The following is a 22211-nucleotide window of genomic DNA, read 5'->3' as shown; positions in this document are numbered from 1 at the left end:
TCCTCCCGATTTAGCTGTATCTGATGCAGGCACTGCCAATTATGCCCGCCAGATGGCGCCCAGCCGACTGGTGGCAACACCGAGCCTCGAACCGAGCCTCGGGATTTCAGAAACTCTGTGGTTTTGGAGTGTGTTTGTGGGAATTTGTGCTCTTTTAGTCTAGTCAAATGATTATTAGTCTTGCACAGGTTGAATAGGAAGTCCTTATTTTGCACTGAGGCCTGAGTTCATCCAAACCAAACTAGTAAACAATGTCTATATGCTGCTGGTTTCATGCACAGGGGTACAGTCATACTGGAACATAATAGGACCTTCCAAATAAATGACGCAATAATGTAAACGTATATAATAAAACCACTTTGGTCAATTTGTTGTTTTGCTGTTTTTTGCGGCTGCTCCCGTGTTCGGGCGTCGCCACAGAGTATCTGGTCAGATGCCCTTCCTACACGCAACCCTCCAATTTCTATCCAGGCTTGGGACCAGCACTAAGATCGCACTGACAAGTCAAGTACACCCCCCTGTCCATTCAGACGCCAAAAGGCCAATAGCATCGCTGAGATTCGAACCCTGGATCTTTAAATCTCAGCAGTCTTGTTTCATGTTGTTAAAAAGGTTAAACCCGGGATATTCCGCTAGCACACCAGTGCCAGGCTTCAAAAATCAGTGTTGCCACTGGTCGGCTGGGCTCCATCTGGCGGGCATAACTGGCAGTGCCTGCAGCAGATACTAATTGGCCATTGTATCTGCAGGGTGGGGACCGGACTATGTGTGGGTGGGTGGGTCTTCATACGCTGTGTAAGGACCCTGATTGGTGGAAGAGATGCCTGTGCAGAGTGCAGGGGCGAGAAGAGGAGGGTTAAACCCCTGTCCCATATTTTTAAGCATTTACAGTATTATTTTCCATTGACGTTTTTCCAAAACCGTCCATACTCGACTTGTTCAACCTCTGGACCACACCTTGCTCGTGGTGGGTCCACAGCTTGGCTCTATGTCAGCATTTTTAGCCTGAACCTGTCTTTAGAACGTAGTGGGTTCAGTGTTTGCATCTCAAAGCTGGTTTGGAAACGTCGGATGATTCCCAAGAGGAACCGTGATCTGTGAGCAGGAATACCGAAGTCTAGACCGACCCCCTCTGACCCACTTTTGGCTATTTTTTGGTGAGAACGATAAGCTGTTTCCCTCATCTTAAATCGTACTCCTACGCCGAAATATGATTGACCAGACCTGGTGCACGTTTGCAATAGACTAGAGAATATTTAAAGCAGTTACCATAGAAACAGTCGATCATTTGACTGTATACACACACACACACACACATACACACATGATTAGCACCGTCTCCAGAGTGTTCCCGCTTTGCATCCAGTGTTTACCGGTGGACCCTGGCCTTTCCGTGACCCTGACCAGGATAAAGCGGTTTATTAAAATAAAATAAGGACAAAAGTATTGGGACAACCAATACCAATCATGGGGGGGGGGGGGGGGGAAGGGGGTGCTGGAGCCTATCCCAGCTTTTCAATGGGCGCAAGGCACATGGTAACACCCTGGACGGGGCGCCAGTCCATCGCAGAATAGATCAACTATACAATCCTGTCCGGCATGACTCTCACACTCCAGTGGCCAGCCCAAAGCCCTGACCTCAGCCCCAGTGAACAGCTCTGGAATGAACCAGAACATCAGTTGAGGCACAAATCCCCACAGACATGCTTCAAAGTCTTGTGAGAAGCCTTCTCAAAAGAGCGGCTGCTGTTATAGCTGAAGAGATCACACAGCGGTCACTCTGTTTTAATAGTATTTGTTTTGAAATGAGATGTCCAACAAGCTCATGGTCCGGTGTCCAAATACTTTTGGTCATTAGTGTATTTAGAACCGACGATCGTATGAATACATTCATATTTTTTAACTGTATTTTTATGTACTATAGTTGTTCTGAAAAGGTTAGAACTGCTCGTTGTGTGATTGTGTCGTTTGCATTAACGATTCATTAAGATCAGACCCCGGCGGCGAGCCCAGACTCCCGGACGAGACTGAATACGGTCGAGTTCTTTTACCTGCGAATTGAATCGCAGCTGGCAGACGTTGCAGGCCACGTGTTTCCTCTGAGACAGCGAAGGGAGGCCAATTGTGTGATGCAGGACGACTTTCTGAAGCGGGTCCATCTGCAGGAACCAGAGAAAGAAAACGCTCTAATTAACATGGCAGCAGCGGCAGACATCCGTCCAGCGGAGAGATAAAACCCGGCCAGAGGGCTTCCTGACCGAGAGCCACCCAGATAAGACGTGGGGAGTGAGAGCCGAGCGTCTGGAGAGCATCGCTGCACGTGAAGACGCCTTCTTTTATTACTGCAGCACTGTGGTGGAGGAGCCTGTCGTGGCCTCCTGGAATCTGGCTTTAATTTATATATGCAATAAAGTGTGTATTATCTTCTGTCTAATATGGCCAAAAGTATGTGGACACACCTTTTGATTACAGGTACCTTAAAACTCTACTTCAGCTGGTTCTGGGAGTGGCGCTTTTAAAGACGTTGAGTTTCAAGGTATTTTTTCCCATAAGGATGTTTGGGAAACCTGTTATTGTGTCCCATGGTCCTGTGAAACCGCATATTTTAGGCTCATATAAAATAATGAGGTTGTTTTTGACACTTATACACTGAAAATAACACAAATATAATAAAAAAAACACTGAAATACAATTAAAAAAACAGTTTAAAATCAGTACAAAATGTGATAAAACCTCGCAAAAATATAAAAACAAGCGGTTTTGCCGCTTCCCATGTGAATGCACCCTGACCTAAAACGTACCTCTTTGTTTACATTGCACACACGTCAAGTTTAAAGGTACAAATTTCAAAGATTTCGAGTTTAGGGGAATGTTTGGGGCATGTTTCGGTATTTTAGCCACATCATCTCAAACTGCTCTATAATATTGATAGTAAAAATGATCTAAATTAATAAAATTAACAATACGCAGTTCTTTTGTTCCAGCATGACTGACTCCTGTGGGGAGACTTTAGTAGCCTGTACAGCCCTGACTCATCCTGACTGAACACCTTTGGGATGAATCGGACGTCGACTGTGAGCCAGGCCTCATCCTCACAAATTGTGCACAATTTCCAACAGACACACTCAAAACAACTTAAAAAGCCTCTCCAGACAGCGCCTAGATGGTACAGCGGGATATTCCGCTAGCACACCAGCGCTGAGATTCTGAACTCCTCGGTTCGAAACTCGGCGTTGCCACAGGTCGGCTGGGCGCCATCTAGCGGGCATAATGGGCAGTCCCTGCAGCAGACACTAATAGGCCACCATGTCTGCTAGGGCGGGATGTCCGGACTATGTGGGTGGGGTCTAACGCTGTGCAAGCACCCTGATTAGCAGAATGCATGGGCAAAAAGAAGAGGTCCGCTAGGGCCGCACGGGTCAGAGGAGGCGTGAGCAGCAATATACCCTCCTCGACTGCAATCAGGGATCCACCAGCAGCGGAAGACAAACTGACTACATAAAAATGCATAAATAAATAGAAGGGAAAAAAGCCCCTCCAGAAGCGTGGACATTGTTATGCCACATACTTTATATACGTACGGTTTTGGAATGTGACATGATTTCTAACCAGCTTATCATCTATTGTCCACATACTTTTGGTTCTAAAATGTATATTTAAAAAAAATAACAGCTGCAGGAATCTCAGTACTACAAAACCAGCACTTGTTTTGTTTGTAAACATGAAAATTGCAGCTTTTATTTTTGAACACGGTCACTTGGATCTCGAGACTAAAAACCACCATCCAGAGAGACCAAATGAACTGCAGATAATAATAAACTATCTTTCATTCGCTCTCGATCACATCTCACTCAGAATAAATGTGCACCAGGCCACTGAAATGTTCCGCAAGGCTTCCACCGAGCGAGCCGGGATGGCCGAGACGTCCTCGCTCCGTCGTCCTAAACACACTCATGGACGCCTGACGATGTTTATTAGCTGCGGGCTGAAGTAGACGACATTCCACACGACAAAACACAAAATGATCCCAAGTTAAAGGAATGTCTCGCAGAACCATCTCATTTACATAATTCATACCTTCGGGATGAATTAGACGTCGACTGTGAGCCAGGCCTTCTTGTCCTCACAGAAGCTCTTTTCACTAAACATGCACAAATTCCAACAGACACACTCAAAACTATTTAAAAAGCCTCTCCAGAAGCGTGGACACTGTTATGCCACATACTGTACATACGAACGGTTTTTGAATGTGACATGATTTCTAACCAGCTTATCGTCTATTGTCCACATACTTTTGGTTCTAAAATGTATATTTAAAAAAATAACAGCTGCAGGAATCTCAGTACTACAAAACCAGCACTTGTTTTGTTTGTAAACATGAAAATTGCAGCTTTTATTTATATTATAACCGGTGCAGGGGTTCTTGAACACGGTCACTTGGATCTCGAGACTCGTTCACTCGTCACTCGTCCAGACTAAACAAATGAACTGCAGATAATAATAAACTATCATTCATTCAATCTCAATCACATCTCACTCAGAATAAATGTGCACCAGGCCACTCGGAGAGCTGAAATGTTCCGCAAGGCTTCCACCGAGCGAGACGGGATGGCCGAGACGTCCTCGCTCCGTCGTCCCGATCACGATCGCGAACGCACGAGGATCAGAGCGACGGGCGTGACGCGATGAATGTTTAACAGCTGCGGGCTGAAGTAGACGACATTCCACACGACGAAACACAAAATGATCCGGAGTTAAAGGAACGTCTCGCAGAACCATCACATTTACATAATTCTGCACTTAGGCTAAATGTAGTCGATCAGCGGCGACACGTTCGGCGTCAGACGGCGGCTTGTTAAGCTCTGGAGTTAATGTTGCTAAACTAATAAAAGTCAGTCTCACCCAGTCACTCAGTGCTTTCACAGGTCAGCGTGTAAAACTTCTGCCCTGCAGCGCATAATAATAGCATATTCTTAGTTGTACTACTCACTACTGGGTTACAAACTGCCCCTTAAAGCAACATGAGCACGAGAAGTGTTTTTCTTGAGCTTGATGGATGGATTTTCATGGATTTTCACACCAAGGTCGCCAATGCCAGGCTTCCAAGCTTGGTGTATAAGACAGGGACTTGTGGACTCTGAAATTGTAGCTTGCCCCCCCTCCCAAAAATTAATAAATATACATAAATATATAAGGTCAAAGGGCAAATTTGGTATTTCTTAATGCTCCGTTTGTAGGCCAAAAGTCCTACACATACCATACAGATGACAGACATAGACTGTGGCCCATCAGTACTGCACCCTGTACCCAATTTATCAATCAAAAGAGATGAGACCACATCTGACCGGATATTATTTGGCATATGGAACCCATACATGCTAAGCCATCGGATGCATCTTTCACACCAATCAGCAGCGGATTCTTTCTATATTTTTCCCACCGTTTATACTAGCGCCTCGTACAGACAGACTGAAATGTGGGACGTCCGAGCCGCCCGAGCCTTCGCTTCTAAGAAAGTAAACAAGATGGAATGGAAACCGTGTGACCCGCCGTAAAATTGATTAATCAGTCGGACAGATTTAGAGAATCGCATCAATTCCAGGTTAAAAGGAGCTCATATTGGAACCATATGGATCCGAAATGAGCTGCAGAGAAGAGAACGTGATATAAGGGGCGCATAAATCCTCTCCGTGGCTTTTAGATGAGCAGGGGAGGGAATGGTAAAGCTCTGGAGGAGTATGGAAGCCTTACAGACCCGGAGGATTCTGGGAAGTGGGATTATTTCAAAAGAGAGAGCCACAGATATGAATAGAGTGAGAGTGAAAAGCTTGAGAGAGATGGATGGAGCTGTGGTGAGAGAGGGAACATCTGTACGGAGAAAGAGTTCGAGATGAGGGTACGTCGTCTCCAGAGGTTAAACCCATGCGCACATCTGCGACACGCACCGAGAACATTAGGATTTTTATTTTCTTCTTCCCACACTGATGGAGCGGTCGCTAAGGGATTAGTGTCGAAAACAAAGGTGCTTTTTTAATTCATCTCAGCTGGTTTAATATCCAGTTCTCCTGGTGAGAAGCATGACGAGACTTCAGCCCAAAATTCCTGGCCACAGATTTCAGCTACGTCAAAGGAATCGCTAGAAGATTCCAAACCATCTGTGTATTATAATCCCTTCAGCTCCAGGTTCTTGACTGATTGTGTCACATTTGCTTCAAGAATTTCTTAATATTTATTAGTGCGATTATTCTTCCATTTATGTGATGTTTCTTGTGCCACTGGTTGCCACACAATCCCAAAGCAGGATGGATGGATGGATGGATGGATGGATCTGTTAGATGGATGGATGGATGGTTGATGGATGGATGGATGGATGGATGGATGAATATATAGATAGATAGAGAGATGGATGGATGGATAGATGGATGGATGGATGGTTGATGGATGGATGAATATATATATAGATAGATGGATGGATGGATGGATGGATGGATGGATGGATGTACTGGTTGAAATGATGAATGGATAGACCACAGATGGACCACCTCAAAAAATGTCCATGACAATACTATGCTTATTTGGACGCAGGCACCCAGGGTCCGAGGAAGGACAAGCCATGTTCCGCTGACGTCATCCAAGAATCACTAATGTCCAAGAACATGGACCATGGTACGGACCAACAGAAGAGCAACTGAGGCCTCAGGACTCCTTTAGAAGTCTTGTGTTGTCTATATGAGTCAGAGCTGTTTAGGCCTAGTGTTTTGACTCGTTGTACACATGTATATGAGTAAAGCTGAGTGGAAACAAAGTTCAGAAAATATAAAACCTCACAAAGGGCCCTTAAAGCTCCATGTGGTCTTCGTGTTTGGATTGTTTTACATCACAGCTAAGCTTAACAAAACAAGATGCAGGCGATTATTTTTCCCCAGATCCGTCTGCGTTCAGTATCACTTCACAGCCAAGCTAAATCAGTCCTGTCCTTCGTACCGCCTCCCCACCGAGCCTCCGTAACACCGATCTTTAGAAGACCGCCTCCCCACCGGCAGCTCAGCACCACCGACACTGAAACATCATGAATCACATATTTCTGACTGACATGTCGTTTCCTCCTGTCAAATCTCCAATAAAGAATCCGCCCCCCACCACCACCGCTCCCGTCTGACACGTCATGTCTTCATCCAACATAAATATGTCTGTCGTCCCGAGTCTTTTTAAGAGCTCTGTTTAAAACCCCCGGCTGGATGTTCTTTATCCTGTCAGAGGAACGACAACCTGAGACCCGGCTGATCCAGGATGACAGTAAAGTTCACCACTCATCACCAGCGGAGAGGTCAGGAACCGGGAAACAGCACGTCCACTAAAAAAATCCCTACCACAAACGGCTGCCCAAGTGGCCTAAAGACAGATACTCAAAAGCCAAAACATTATGACCACACATATTGCCAAAAGTATTCGCTCGTCTGCCTTCACACACATATGAACTTGAGCGACTCCCATTCTTAATCCATAGGGTTTAATATGATGTCGCCACCCTTTGCACCTATAACAGCTTCAACTCTTCTGGGAAGGCTTTCCACAAGGTTTAGGAGTGTGTTTATGGGAATTTTTGACCAATCTTCCAGAAGCGCATTTGTGAGGTCAGACACTGATGTTGGACGAGAAGGCCTGGCTCGCAGTCTCCGCTCTAATTCATCCCAAAGGTGTTTTATCTATCGGCTCTGTGCAGGCCAGTCAAGTTCTTCCACACCAAACTGGCTCATCCACGTCTTTATGGACCTTGCTTTGTGCACTGGTGCGCAGTCATGTTGGAACAGGAAGGGGCCATCCCCAAACTGTTCCCACAAAGTTGGGAGCATGAAATTGTCCAAAATCTCTTGGTATGCTGAAGCATTAAGAGTTCCTTTTACTGGAACTAAGGGACCGAGCCCGACTCCTGAAGAGCACCCCCACACCATAATCCCCCCCTCCACCACACTTTACACTCGGCACAATGCAGTCAGACAAGTACTGTTCTTCTGGCAACCGCCAAACCCAGACTCGTCCATCAGATTGCCAGACGGAGAAGCGTGATTCGTCACTCCAGAGAACACGAACACGTCTCCATTGCTCTAGAGTCCTGTGGCGGTGTGCTGCATCCGACGCTTTGCATTGTGCTTGGTGATGTAAGGCTTGGATGCAGCTGCTCGGCCATGGAAACCCATTCCATGAAGCTCTACACACTGTTCTTGAGCTAATCTGAAGGCCACATGAAGTTTGGAGGTCTGTACAGATTGACTCTGCAGAAAGTTGGCGACCTCTGCGCACTATGTGCCTCAGCATCCGCTGACCCCGCCCTGTCATTTTATGTGGTACCACTTTGTGGCTGAGTTGCTGTCGTTCCCAATCGCTTCCACTTTGTTATAATAGCACTGACAGTCGACTGTGGAATATTTAGCAGTGAGGAAATTTCACGGCTGGACTTGTTGCACAGGTGGCATCACGGTACCACAATGGAGTTCACTGAGCTCCTGAGAGCGACTCATTCTTTCATTAATGTGTGTAGAAGCAGTCTGCATGCCGAGGTGCTTGGTTTTATACACCTGTGGTCATGGAAGTGATTGGAACACCTGAATTCAATGATTGGAATGGGTGAGTAAATACTTTTGGACATTGGTGTATATTATGACCACCCACCGTATTTATATGGGGATTTAATTTACAAACTATACCAAGAAATTAGTAGCCTACACAGCATTTTGGGCAAAGACGTGTTCCAAATATTAGGTTAGAACAAAGTGTACTTGTGAGTGTACATGAGCATGATGAAATACAGGGTGTGTGAAGCCTAAAATGTGAATCCAGTAGTGGTCAACACCCCAGCAGACTTATTATTAACCAAAGTGGGATAAATGACCTGTCAGGAGTAATACGCGGCCCTATGCTTTCTCCAATTACCGAGCCGCGCGCGAGAGACGAAATCAGCTCGGCTATTGATTCAAACAATTCAATTTGCAATTCAGATTCAGCGCCGAGGACCCGCCGAGCGCTCGTCCCGCCGCTAATCAAACAACGCAGGACGTCATTACACGCGCGCCCAAAGCCGCAGAGACGCGGGGCCTGTTTACTCGCCGCGTTAATACGTTCTGTGGGTGTCTGGGTCTACAGCAACTGGATTCAATTTATACTTGGCGCTATGAGACGGTTCGGCGGCGTGATCTTACACGGAGCTGATTTTAATTAGCCGTGTAAAAAAACATCATTTCTGATTAAAGGTGCACTGCTGCTAACGTCTGGAGAACGTTATGAGACCGAGTTGTTGAAGCAAAAACGGCTGGCTTGTTTACGCTTCTCTTACTAGCAGAATGATATTCATACCATTAATGTTTCCTGTCTTCACTGCTCACTACTGAAAACATAGCTAAATGTTTTAACCTTGCTAAATGGCTAGCATATGAATATGCATACTATTCGGGGAAGGGGGTGATGATAAAACAGCTGGGATGTTCAACGTTCTCATCTACATTTATATATTGTTCAGATATAATATAGATATGCTTATATACCATATATAGGGGCCAGTGATAGTTCAGTGGTTAAGGTACTGGGCTAGTAAGCAGAAGGTTGCCGGTTCAAGCCCCTGCCACCACCAAGTTGCCACTGTTGGGTCCCTGAGCAAGGCCCTTAACCCTCAATTGCTCATCGTGTTCAGGTCATTGTGTAAGTCGCTTTGGATAAAAGCGTCTGCTAAATGCTGAAAATGTAAATGTAATATACAGGGGTTGGACAAAATAACTGAAACACCTGTCATTTTAGTGTGGGAGGTTTCATGGCTAAATTGGACCAGTCTGGTGGCCAATCTTCATTAATTGCACATTGCACCAGTAAGAGCAGAGTGTGAAGGTTCAATTAGCAGGGTAAGAGCACAGTTTTGCTCAAAATATTGCAATGCACACAACATTATGGGTGACATACCAGAGTTCAAAAGAGGACAAATTGTTGGTGCACGTCTTGCTGGCGCATCTGTGACCAAGACAGCAAGTCTTTGTGATGTATCAAGAGCCACGGTATCCAGGGTAATGTCAGCATACCACCAAGAAGGACAAACCACATCCGACAGGATTAACTGTGGACGCAAGAGGAAGCTGTCTGAAAGGGATGTTCGGGTGCTAACCCGGATTGTATCCAAAAAACATAAAACCACGGCTGCCCAAATCACGGCAGAATTAAATGTGCACCTCAACTCTCCTGTTTCCACCAGAAATGTCCGTCGGGAGCTCCACAGGGTCAATATACACGGCCGGGCTGCTATAGCCAAACCTTTGGTCACTCGTGCCGATGCCAAACGTCGGTTTCAATGGTGCAAGGAGCGCAAATCTTGGGCTGTGGACAATGTGAAACATGTATTGTTCTCTGATGAGTCCACCTTTACTGTTTTCCCCACATCCGGGAGAGTTACGGTGTGGAGAAGCCCCAAAGAAGCGTACCACCCAGACTGTTGCATGCCCAGAGTGAAGCATGGGGGTGGATCAGTGATGGTTTGGGCTGCCATATCATGGCATTCCCTCGGCCCAATACTTGTGCTAGATGGGCGCGTCACTGCCAAGGACTACCGAACCATTCTGGAGGACCATGTGCATCCAATGGCGGTGCCGTGTATCAGGATGACAATGCACCAATACACACAGCAAGACTGGTGAAAGATTGGTTTGATGAACATGAAAGTGAAGTTGAACATCTCCCATGGCCTGCACAGTCACCAGATCTAAATATTATTGAGCCACTTTGGGGTGTTTTGGAGAAGCGAGTCAGGAAACGTTTTCCTCCACCAGCATCACGTAGTGACCTGGCCACTATCCTGCAAGAACAATGGCTTAAAATCCCTCTGACCACTGTGCAGGACTTGTATATGTCATTTCCAAGACGAATTGACGCTGTATTGGCCGCAAAAGGAGGCCCTACACCATACTAATAAATTATTGTGGTCTAAAACCAGGTGTTTCAGTTATTTTGTCCAACCCCTGTATATACTGTGTATATATTACCCTGATTGCACTATGCTTCCTCTCTACTGATGTTGATCCCCACTTCTGATTGAGGAGAGCGAGACTGCCACACGCCCCCGCCCCTACACGTGTGCAGTAGCCGACTGCATCTTTTCACTTGCACGAGGCGAGTTCATATCCGGATCAGCCTTGTGCACTGAGAGCCACACCTTGATCAACGCATTATTCCTCGACTAGCCAGCAGAGGTCGTGATTGCATCAGTTATACGGTCCCTATCTGGCTTCCTGCCCTGTATGAACAACAAGCATGTAGGTGCCTGGCTCAGATTCGAACCAACAAGTTTGACATTTCAGCTCTGGTGTGCTAGTGTGTTTTACCGCTGCACCACATGAGCGGCCGCATCCTGGGTGTTTTAAAGCAGAACATAAACAGGGCACCCAGGTGGCACAGCGGGCTATTCCGATAGCACATTCCACATATTCCGCGCCTCATCTCAGCTTTGCTACCAGTCGGCTGGGCGCCATCTAGTGGGCACAATTGCACCTCTCAGACAGCCACTTCTAATCAACAAGATGTCAACGAGCTTCATGCATGACTGTTGTTTTTCTGACTTGGTCAAGGGTGGGGACATGGGGAAATGACCGGACTAAGTGGGTGGGGATGTGGGGAAAGAACCGGACTTAATGGGTGGGGTCTTCAAACGCTGGGCAAGGGGTGAAGGGACTGTGCATGCATTGGAAGAGGTGTGGAGCAGGCAAATGTACCCTCCTCGAATGCAATCGGGATTCTCAGCAATGGAAGACTAATTGGCTATGCCAAACTGGGAGAAAAAGCATAAATAAATAGTAAACACATGACCACAATGACTAGAAAGCCCAACAATACTGTACCTACTGTCAGGTATAGTGCTGTGCATGAATAATAAAGAATAAAGGCTGAAAGCTGAATAATGGACAACATCTGCGTTTGGAAGGAACTTAGCTGGGTCCTGACATCAGCCTCATTAAAAATAGGTGGACTATATTAACACTTTTGACCACATCAGAAAAACAACAGTTGTGCACGAAGCTTGTTGATCAGAAGTGGCTGTTTGAGGCTAAGAGACATTTAACCAGATATTAGGTGAGCTGTATGTAAACACTATATGACCAAAAGTATTCGGACACCCGACCATGAGCTTGTCGGACGTCCCATTTCGAAAACAAACTGTATTAAAATAGAGAGACGTCTATGTGATCTTTTCAGCCAGAACAACAGCCAATTTACTGAGAAGGCTTCTCACTAGACTTTAAAGTATGTCTGTGGGAATTTGTGCCCATTCAGTTCAAAAGATGACAGCATTTGTACGGCTGGTGCTGATGTTGACGTTCCGGTTCATTCCAAAGCTCGGGTGAACAGCTGTGCAAATTTTCTTTTGACTGTTGTGGTTGAAACACATGAATTCAAAAATACTTTCGTCCCTACAGTGTGTTTTACACCCATCAGATCTTTTTTAATTCTGTATTTGTGTTACAGTCACAGGAAAAGAAAAGCAGCCGTTTACGGTCCCATTCTCCCTCTTATAAAGCCTCTTACTCATCTCAGCACAACACAACACTTACTGTGAGGATTAAATCTTCCCCCGGGCGTCTCCGTGCCTTATGGTGGGTCTGTTATGAGGCTCGTAAACTTCAAAACAACACCTCTCACCCCGAAAACACTCCCCTCCGGCAACGGCGTGATGAACATTTAATGCTCTACCTTTTATCTACTCGAAACTTTACGTCCAGCCCGGCGGGAGCCTGAGAGGAACATCGACGGTGCCTGTCTGGAGGGTTCTGAGGTGGGGAAATGCTGTTCTGAAGACAGATTCAAGCGGCTATAAAGGAATCCAGGAGCCAAAATTAAATAGAAATCGTTTTTTAATACTTATTCTAGATTGTGGTACTGCCTATCGCTAGGTGCCTGCGATTTGCATTTGTAGGTTTATACAATATTTGTGCATTTGTGCTATCAACTGAAAGGTTGAGAGTTTGAATCCCAGCTCTGCCATGCAGCCACTGTTGGGCCCTTGAGCAAGGCCCTTAACCCTGTCTACTCCAGGGGCGCCGTATAATGGCTGACCCTGCGCTCTGAACCCAGCTTCTAAACAACAGTATACGTCTGTATATGTATAATTGCCATTCTTCTTTTTTAGCAGGTTTTATTTCATTTTTATCAACGGCTTTATCCTGGTCAGGGTTGCAGTGGGTCCGGGCGTGAGGCAGGCCTGGACAGGGCGCCAATCGTGTCTGTGCCGACGCATGGCCGGCTAATTCAAAATAATCGCAAAATGCTTAAATATTCTAAGCTTTTATCCAAAGCAGCTAACAGTACTGAGACAGTCTGCAGTCTAAGCAATTGAGAGTTAAGGGCCTTGCTCAAGGGCCCAACAGTGACAACCTGACAGTGGTGGGGCTTGAATCAGCAACCATTTGATTACCAGTCCAGTACTGTAACCGCTGGGCTTCAACTGCTCTGCGACATGTCAGAGTTACTCCCAATAGAAACCTGAAGGTGTGTGTGTGTGTGTGTGTGTGTGTGTGTGTGTGATTATCTGCAAGGCAACTGGCACCGTTTCTCTCCGAGTGCCCAATGTGAGACCGGGGGTTGATGGGTAAATGGGCTCAGCAGTCGTGCTATTGAGACGCCCGGGCTCATTCAGTCTTCTTCCTGACACACACACACACACACACACACACACACACACACACACTCGCATAAAAGAACAAGCCTGAAAAGTCTAGATACCATCCGCTGCCACGCTGACCCATCGAGCACTTCTGTGCCAGTCAGAAAAGACTCGCTCACCCTCTGAATGCCCGTGATAGGACACGCTGCCAACTGTGCCAAGTCGGCTCGGTCTGTAAGGGACACTGAAATTCTCCTGCTGATTCCAAGAGCTAAAGGTGCCACCGCACGAGTGCCATCCTAATCTTTATCACGCACATACAGATACATGTGTAGTGTGAATAGAGTTACCACGGACAATCAGTTCAGTACATTTCAGTACTGAGAAAAGTATTTGGACGCCTGACCATGAGCTTGTTGGACGAGTCGAGTGACCACTCCTCTGAGAAGGCTTCTCACAACACTTTGAAGTATGTCTGTGGGAATTTGTGCCCATTCAGTCAAAAGATGGCAGGATTTGTATGGCCGGGCACCGATGTTGGTGTTCCGGTTCATTCCAGAGCTGTTGAGTGGGGCTGAGGTCAGGGCTCTGTGCCGGACACTGGAGTTTCTTTATAGAGCTCGCTTTGTGCACAGGGGCGCAGTCATGCTGGAAAAAGAAAAGGGCCTTCCCTAAACTGTTGCTGCAAAACTGGAAGCATAGCATTTTGAAACAATGCTATTAAAAGACTTGAAGTACAGTTTGTCTGTGGGAATTTGTGCCCATTCGGAATGCTCTAAAGAGCATTTGACCGATATGGCTGGGCACTGATGTTGGTCAAGAAAGCCTCAGTTGATGTTCCAATGCGGTCAGGGCTCAGCTGATAGCACCACTAAGTCAAGGGCCGAGGTAGCTTACTGGTTAAGACTACCAAGCAGAAGGTTGCTGGTTTAAGCTCCACCAGTGCCACCAATGCCAGTTTGCCACTGCTGGCCCCCTAAGTAAGGCTCTAAACCCTTCATTTCTAGGAACAGTGGTAGTCTAGTGGGTATATCTTTGGGCTATCAACTAAAAGGTTAAGAGTTTGAATCCCAGCTCTGCTATGCAGCCACTGTTGGGCCCTTGAGCAAGGCCCTTAACCCTGTCTGTTCCAGGGGCGCCGTACAATGGCTGAGCCTGCGTTCTGACCCCAGCTTCCAAATAAACTGGGATATGCGAAGAAAGAATTTCATGGTACCGTATCTGGTATATGTATATATGACAAATAAAGACTTTCTATTCTATACTATACTAAGATTCGAACCCTGGATACCCACACACTTCACCACTGTGCCACCCAAGCGCTGCTAAAAACATGAGCACAAAAAACACACACCGAGGGAAACAAACCACTCCGGAATGAATCGAGTAATTAAAGTTGATTTTTGAATCGCATTTCGAGCTCTACAGACTCTTAACTAATCACCAAGCCTTCAGTTCAGGGTTGAGTGTGAATGCACTGGATTAATATCAGCAAACAAGGAAAAACGTTTTATTTACATGAGAATACGTTTCTGATTGATCTGAGCCGTAAATCCCGATAATTCCAGGCCAGCACGACGTTCGGCTGCAGGATTCAATCTAACATTCGGTCTAATTCACTGATACGAATGTTTAAATCAGTCTGTCCAGCTCTTCGTGATTAGCTAACCACGCTATGCTAATTCCCTCTCCACTTGTCAGCGCCGTGAGAGATTTGTTACTGAAGCGGTAAGTGGACGATAATCACTAATCCTGCCGCAGCCGCCCACACGCTGCCACAGACACACCACAGGCCACAGGCACCGAAGATCTACAGCATAAACACACCGCCGGCCCAGAACACGGTGAGGAATGAGTTCATCAGCGCTGATATAGGCATCAGATCCCAAAGAGGACATCAGACTTCAAAAAGGAGAACATCAGACCCAAAACAGAAGATTATCAGACCCCAAAAAAGAGGGACATCAGACCCCAAAATAGAGGAACATCAGACGCGATACAGGAGGACATCAGACTCCAAAAAGGAGGACATCAGACCATAAAAAGGACATCAGACCCCAAAATAAAGGAACATCAGACCCGATACAGGAGGACATCAGACCCCAAAAAGGAGGACATCAGACCCCCAAAAGGAGGACATCAGACCCCAAAAAGGAGAACATCAGACCCCCAAAAGGAGGACATCAGACCCCCAAAAGGAGAACATCAGACCCCCAAAAGGAGGACATCAGACCCCAAAAAGGAGGACATCAGACCCCAAAAGGAGAACATCAGACCCCCAAAAGGAGGACATCAGACCCCAAAAAGGAGGACATCAGACCCCCAAAAGGAGAACATCAGACCCCAAAAAGGGGGACATCAGACCCCCAAAAGGAGGACATCAGACCCCGAAAATGAGGACATCAGACCCCAAAAAGGAGGACATCAGACCCCAAAAAAAAGACATCAGACCCCAAAAAGGAGGACATCAGACCCAAAAAAGGAGGACATCAGACCCCCAAAAGGAGAACATCAGACCCCAAAAAGGAGGACATCAGACCCCCAAAAGGGGAACATCAGACCCAAAAAAGGAGGACATCAGACCCCCAAAAGGAGAACATCAGACCCCCAAAAGGAGGACATCAGACCCCAAAAAAGAGGGACATCAGACCCCAAAAAGGAAGAAATCAGACCCCAGAAAGAAGATCAGATCCCAAAAAGGAGGACATCAGACCCCAAAAAAGGAGAACATCAGACCCCAAAAAGGAGGACATCAGACCCCAAAAAAGGAGGACATCAGACCCCAAAAAGGAGGACATCAGACCCCAAAAAGGAGGACATCAGACCCCAAGAAAGGAGAACATCAGACCCCAAAAAGGAGGACATCAGACCCCAAAAAAGGAGAACATCAGACCCCAAAAAGGAGGACATCAGACCCCAAAAAAGGAAGAAATCAGACCCCAGAAAGAAGATCAGATCCCAAAAAGGAGGACATCAGACCCCAAAAAAGGAGAACATCAGACCCCAAAAAGGAGGACATCAGACCCCAAAAAGGAGGACATCAGACCCCAAAAAAGGAGAACATCAGACCCCAAAAAGGAGGACATCAGACCCCAAAAAAGGAGAACATCAGACCCCAAAAAGGAGGACATCAGACCCCAAAAAAGGAGCACATCAGACCCCAAAAAGGAAGAAATCAGACCCCAAAAAAGGAGAACATCAGACCCCAAAAAAGAACATCAGACCCTTAAAAAAGGGGGACATCAGACCCCCAAAAGGAGATCACACCCAAAAAAAAGATCCTCCCTTTCGGGGTCTGATGTCCTCATTTATGGGGTCTGACGTTCTTTTTGGGTTCTGATGCTCTACTTTTCAGGATCGAAAAAAAAAAATCACACGCACATCTACACACACACTCGTACCTAGGGGGACTTTTGTCTCTCTAATTAACCTGACTGAATGTAATTAGACAATGGAAGAACACCGGAGCACCCGGAGGAAACCTCAGACACAAGGAGAACATGCAAACTCCACACAGAAGGGACTTGAACCGCTCTACCTGGGAATTGAACCCAGGACCTTCTTGCTGTGAGGTGACAGTGCTACCCACCGAGCCACTGTATTTAAAACAAAAAACAGGGGAATGAAAACTCATCCCCAGTGTACTGGGATTGAAGGGTTCGCTCATATGCTTACTGGTCCAGATTGATGTTTATTAGCCGTTAGCTAAGTTCTCGTTACTGTGTTCGTTTACATTAAAGCTTCTTATTACACGATTATCGGTGTGATGGATTCACTGATCCAGAATCTTCTGCGGCTCCCTAAAGTGCCGCAACAATAGAAAGAAAAAGGAAAAAAACATTAGCGCTGGGCTAATAGGGTGCATGTGCACGGCTTTAACGCTAATGACTAAAAGTAAAGTGCTGCTAAGGTGTCTTATCAACGTCGGCTTGGTAATTGAGGAGTTAGCTCGCGTAATATCACGCTAAATGGTCCAGATTATGGTTCATTAAAGTTTAGCCATGCTAGCATTTCTGGGTGAGCTTACATTAATGTTTCTAATTATACAGCAATCAGCGCTCAATAGGGTTTACAGACGGGTTTTCCTCTCAACACCTTCAGTCTCTTCTGAGATGTTAGAGGAGCATTATGAGCTCCTCATAGTTAAAGAGGGAGAAAAAAGCTAGCGGTACAGCAGGGAACGTTATGCATGCAGGATCATACTAAACTCTACCAGTACTGGATGTGACCTGAGCAACTATTTCTTTTTAAAAATTCAATTAAAATCTGTTAGCAACAGGTTTTGGGGTCTGATGTCCTCCTTTCTGGGGTCTGATGTTCTCCTTTTTGGGGTCTGATGCTCTCTTTTTGGGGTCTGATGTCCTTCTATTTGGGGTCTGATGCTCTCTTTTTGGGGTCTGATGTCCTTCTATTTGGGGTCTGATGCTCTCTTTTTGGGGTCTGATGTGCTTCTATTTGGGGTCTGATGCTCTCTTTTTGGGGTCTGATGTCCCTCTTTTTGGGGTCTGATGTTCTCCTTTTTGGGGTCTGATGTCCTTCTATTTGGGGTCTGATGCTCTCTTTTTGGGGTCTGATGTTCTCCTTATTTGGATCTTTTGTTCTCCTTTTTGTCATCTGATGCCCTTTTATTTGGGGTCTGATGCCCTCCTTTTTGGAGTCTGATGCCCTTTTATTTGGGGTCTGATGTTCTCCTTTTTGTATTCTGATTACTTAGTAACGCGTTACTCTAATCTGACCACATTTTTTCAGTAACAAGTAATCTAACGAGTTACTATTTCCAATCCAGTAATCAGATTAAAGTTACTTATCCAAGTTACTGTGCGTTACTATTTTTGTCATTTTCCTTAGTAAAAAGATATATTTTTGCTTTCTTTCTACTTACAGAGTACGTACTAGATTGGAGAAAGTATGCACTACTCGGCCGGTAAAAAAGTACATACTTTCAGTACAGAAGTATGCAGTATGCACACAACACCAAGTGATGACGTGGGGACGTGATGACGTAATATCACCATAGTTACAGACTCATTACAAACATCACTCGCCAAAATTTTGGATATTTATCGTCTTTTTGTTATTTATTTGTCTTTAAAAAAAATTATTTTATTTATCTTACTTACACTTGTGAACAGAGGACTCCGTTTTCCGCTATCTTTCTTGTTTCTTATAATTTAATTTTTTATAAAAACAATTATTTATGTTAAGTTAATTCAAGAGAATTTTTTTTTTTACCCCTTTTTCTCCACTTTTAGGGCATCCAATTGTTCAATTAGCATCGTGCTTCCTCTCTGTCTATGCCGAACCCTGCCCTGACCGAGGTGATTGAAGCTAACCCGTATCCCCTCCGAAACACGAGCAGCAGCCAGATGCATCTTTGCCACCCACACATTGACGAGTTTGGCGCCACCTAGCGTTGCATGCGGAGAGACACACCCTAAGGGCACCCTCTCCCATCTCTGTGTAAGCGCCTCCAATCAGCCGGCAGAGAACGCAATCGCATTCTGACAGAGAGAGACCCACATCCGGTTCTTTGTCCCACCCCCCACATGAGCAACCGGCCAATCGTTGCTCATATAGCCACTCAGCTTCGAACCGGTAAAGCAAGGCTGGATTCGATACCACGCTTCTCAGAATCCAGCCCTGGTTGCAGCGCGTTTCTTTTTACCGCTGCGCCACCTGAGCGGCCCCTGTATTTTATTTTTATAAAAACTATTTTTCTCAGGAAATAGTTTTTCAGTTCAACTTTAACACTGTTACTGTTAAAAATGCACTTCCAATAAAGTGAGTATTGGCAAAACTGGTTGTCATTTTTATGTTGAGGCGGCGGGGGGTGTTGTTGGTAGCTGCTGAATTTAACTAATAAAGTAACTTGTAATCTAACTTAGTTACTTTTAAAATCAAGTAATCAATAATCTTTTTGGGGTCTGATGTCCATCTTTTTGGGGTCTGATGTTCTCCTTTTTGGGGTCTGATGTTCGTCTTTCAAATGAACTGCTGTACATATTGAACTAAATACTCCAGTCACTTCTGAACTGTAGCTCTGCTCATCACGCATTAGCATTCAGTCTCTTGTCTGTACCGACTCAGCTGTATTTTCAGCACATTAAAAAGTCATTTATTATTAAATGATGTTTTATATCAAGACCTTGAGTATCAATGCCTGCCACCGCAGCCCATCTTCCCTTTTAGTGATGGATTTTTTGGGGTGGAAGGAATGTCACACTGCTCGCTAGGTTTTGAGACAGACCCTATATTTAACTTTGTGTCCTTTCTGCGCCCAGATAAACAGGGCTAGTTTGACCTTGATTATTAAAACTACATAAAACAGTGTGTTTCTTTTGCTAAGGATGGATGGAAAACCCATACTGACGTTTTTGATGAAAGAGAAATTGTCCGGACGGTCAACTTTCATGGAAAAAGCACCAAGAAGAGCTGTTCACAGTCAAACAAGCTGCATAATAGCATTAGCCTAGAGGCACCAAGCAAGCTCCAAGCTTTAAAGGGATGGTTTTGTAACGGGGCGATCTTTAAAATAGGGAAAAAAGAGAGATCATAGATGGTAAGGGTCAGCAATATGGGTGAAACGTTACCCGCAGCAACAAGCCAGGCAGAAATGCACGGCATGTGTGCGTTATCAAGAACAAAAGAACGAGTGGAGGTTTTCCAGAGAACATGTGCCTACAGAACATTCCTACCTTCCCTAAACCGTTCACCCAGCACACATTCATGCTGCCTGACTCACACACACGGCTGCTTAGCATCACACGACATCAGAACATGATAAACGATGATAGATAATCTCTACCTCCAGAGTCTGAGTGTTTACACAGCGCTGTCTCAAAATTCCACCCAACATGAAATGTTCATTTTTCCATTAATTATTTCACTTCAGTCATTTTTCATCTTTGTGAAACGTTCCATTCTGGTTTGTAGTGGATCTGATGTGTACTCAATCATAAAAACCCCTGCAACCATAAATACTGCATTTAAATATTCACAGCCAAATGACCATGGGCGTATACGCCTGTATAATGTCATATATTGACATATACTGTATGTGTGGCACATAAAAATGTGTATGTGCATGTATGTGTACTGTATTGTTTTGACAGATATGTAACATATAATTATATGTACATAAAAACATATATTTAAAATATACACCAAACAGGCATAACATTATGACCACCTTCTTAATATTGTGTTGGTCCCCCTTTTGCTGCCAAAACAGCCCTGCAACTGTGATGCTCTGTGTATTCTGACACCTTTCTATCAGAACCAGCATGAACCTCTTCAGCAATCTGAGCTACAGGAGCTCGTCTGTTGGATCGGACCACACGTGCATCAATGAGCCTTGGCCGCCCATGACCCTGTCGCCGGTTTACCACTGTTTGTGTAGATACTGACCACTGCAGACCGGGAACACCCCACAAGAGCTGCAGTTCTGGAGATGCTCTGACCCAGTCGTCTAGCCGTCACAATCTGGCCCTCGTCAAAGTCACTCAAATCCTCACGCTCGCCCATTTTTCCTGCTTCTAACATCAACTTTGTTCAGCGCTCAGCTTGAGTGGTAAAACGTCATCAAGGTGCGAATATGAGACGAACCTGCATCAGTGTGGAATAAGCGTCAGATCCAGGGTTACAGCTCCACATGTATCTGTGTTTATCCGGATTTTCCTCCCTGTTTCACTTTTAAACTTGTGTTACAGCTCGAGCTTCTGAGAAATGGTGAGAATCAGAATCAGCTTCTCCCAGAGTCTAAAACGCTTCTGGTTCAAAATAAAGCTTAACGTGGTTTAATGTAGTAAAAGAAGGAGACAGGAGCACTAAACTTCTCTTCATTATTACTGCTCATAAGTTCTCTGCGCTAATGAAATTCCACACTCGCTGTTTTAGTACAATAAGCTCACGTTAAGCTTTGTGCCGCTTCTCATGTGAATGCGCTGGTACTGAATGGAATACGGTATTCCAAGCATCTCCACGATTAAGAAGCATAAGGAAACAATAAAGATGTAAAGCTAAAGTGCAGCTTTTATTGATTTGAACTGTTTTTTATATTATATTTGTGTTATTTTCAGTGTATGAGTGTCAAAAACAACCCCATGGGACACATAAACAGGTTTCCCAAACATCCTCATGGGAAAAAATACCTTAAAACTCAACGTCTTTTAAACTCAACGCCAATCTCGGAACCAGTTGACGCTATACTCCACAAACGACCAAATATACCACCACAAACAAATGCAGCTACACCATTTAGCTAAACAGTCAAATACTCTTCAACCCCAAAATCTCTTGACCATAAATACCCAACAAAGCCAAATGTCCCTCATCTACATGTAGGAGCCACTTACCTTCATATGCCCTTCGATGATAAATAGCCATGAACGATAATGCCATCGATCATAAATACGACAGTCAACCAAGGCCGCAGCCATGAATTTCGTTGGTTCCTGCCATTATAAAACATTCCTGCCTTAACAGCAACTGATGGGATCACTGACGGATCGTGACATTATTAATATCTATTGTGATCATGACCTTGCAGTGAACCATTATTCCTCCACCGCCAGACGCCCTC

General features: G+C 45.3%; 1 protein-coding gene across 3 annotated transcripts in view; it reads right to left on the bottom strand.

Moving 5' to 3' along the window:
- znf385d (zinc finger protein 385D) overlaps positions 1-22211 on the bottom strand; it is a 62510-nt gene that overhangs the window by 25465 nt on the left and 14834 nt on the right. For 2 of the 3 annotated variants that reach the window (XM_062985944.1, XM_062985945.1), the window contains exon 3: positions 2052-2159. The exons of the other annotated variant lie outside the window; for it this stretch is intronic. In XM_062985944.1, coding sequence (XP_062842014.1) covers positions 2052-2159 — 108 coding nt within the window. The remainder of the gene's footprint in view (positions 1-2051; positions 2160-22211) is intronic. 3 annotated transcript variants of the gene reach the window in all.

The sequence above is a fragment of the Trichomycterus rosablanca genome, chromosome 23, assembly GCF_030014385.1.
Source record: "Trichomycterus rosablanca isolate fTriRos1 chromosome 23, fTriRos1.hap1, whole genome shotgun sequence".
NCBI lineage: Eukaryota > Metazoa > Chordata > Actinopteri > Siluriformes > Trichomycteridae > Trichomycterus > Trichomycterus rosablanca.
Note: the sequence above shows the minus strand (reverse complement) of the source record. Positions and strands in the feature narration are given on the sequence as shown.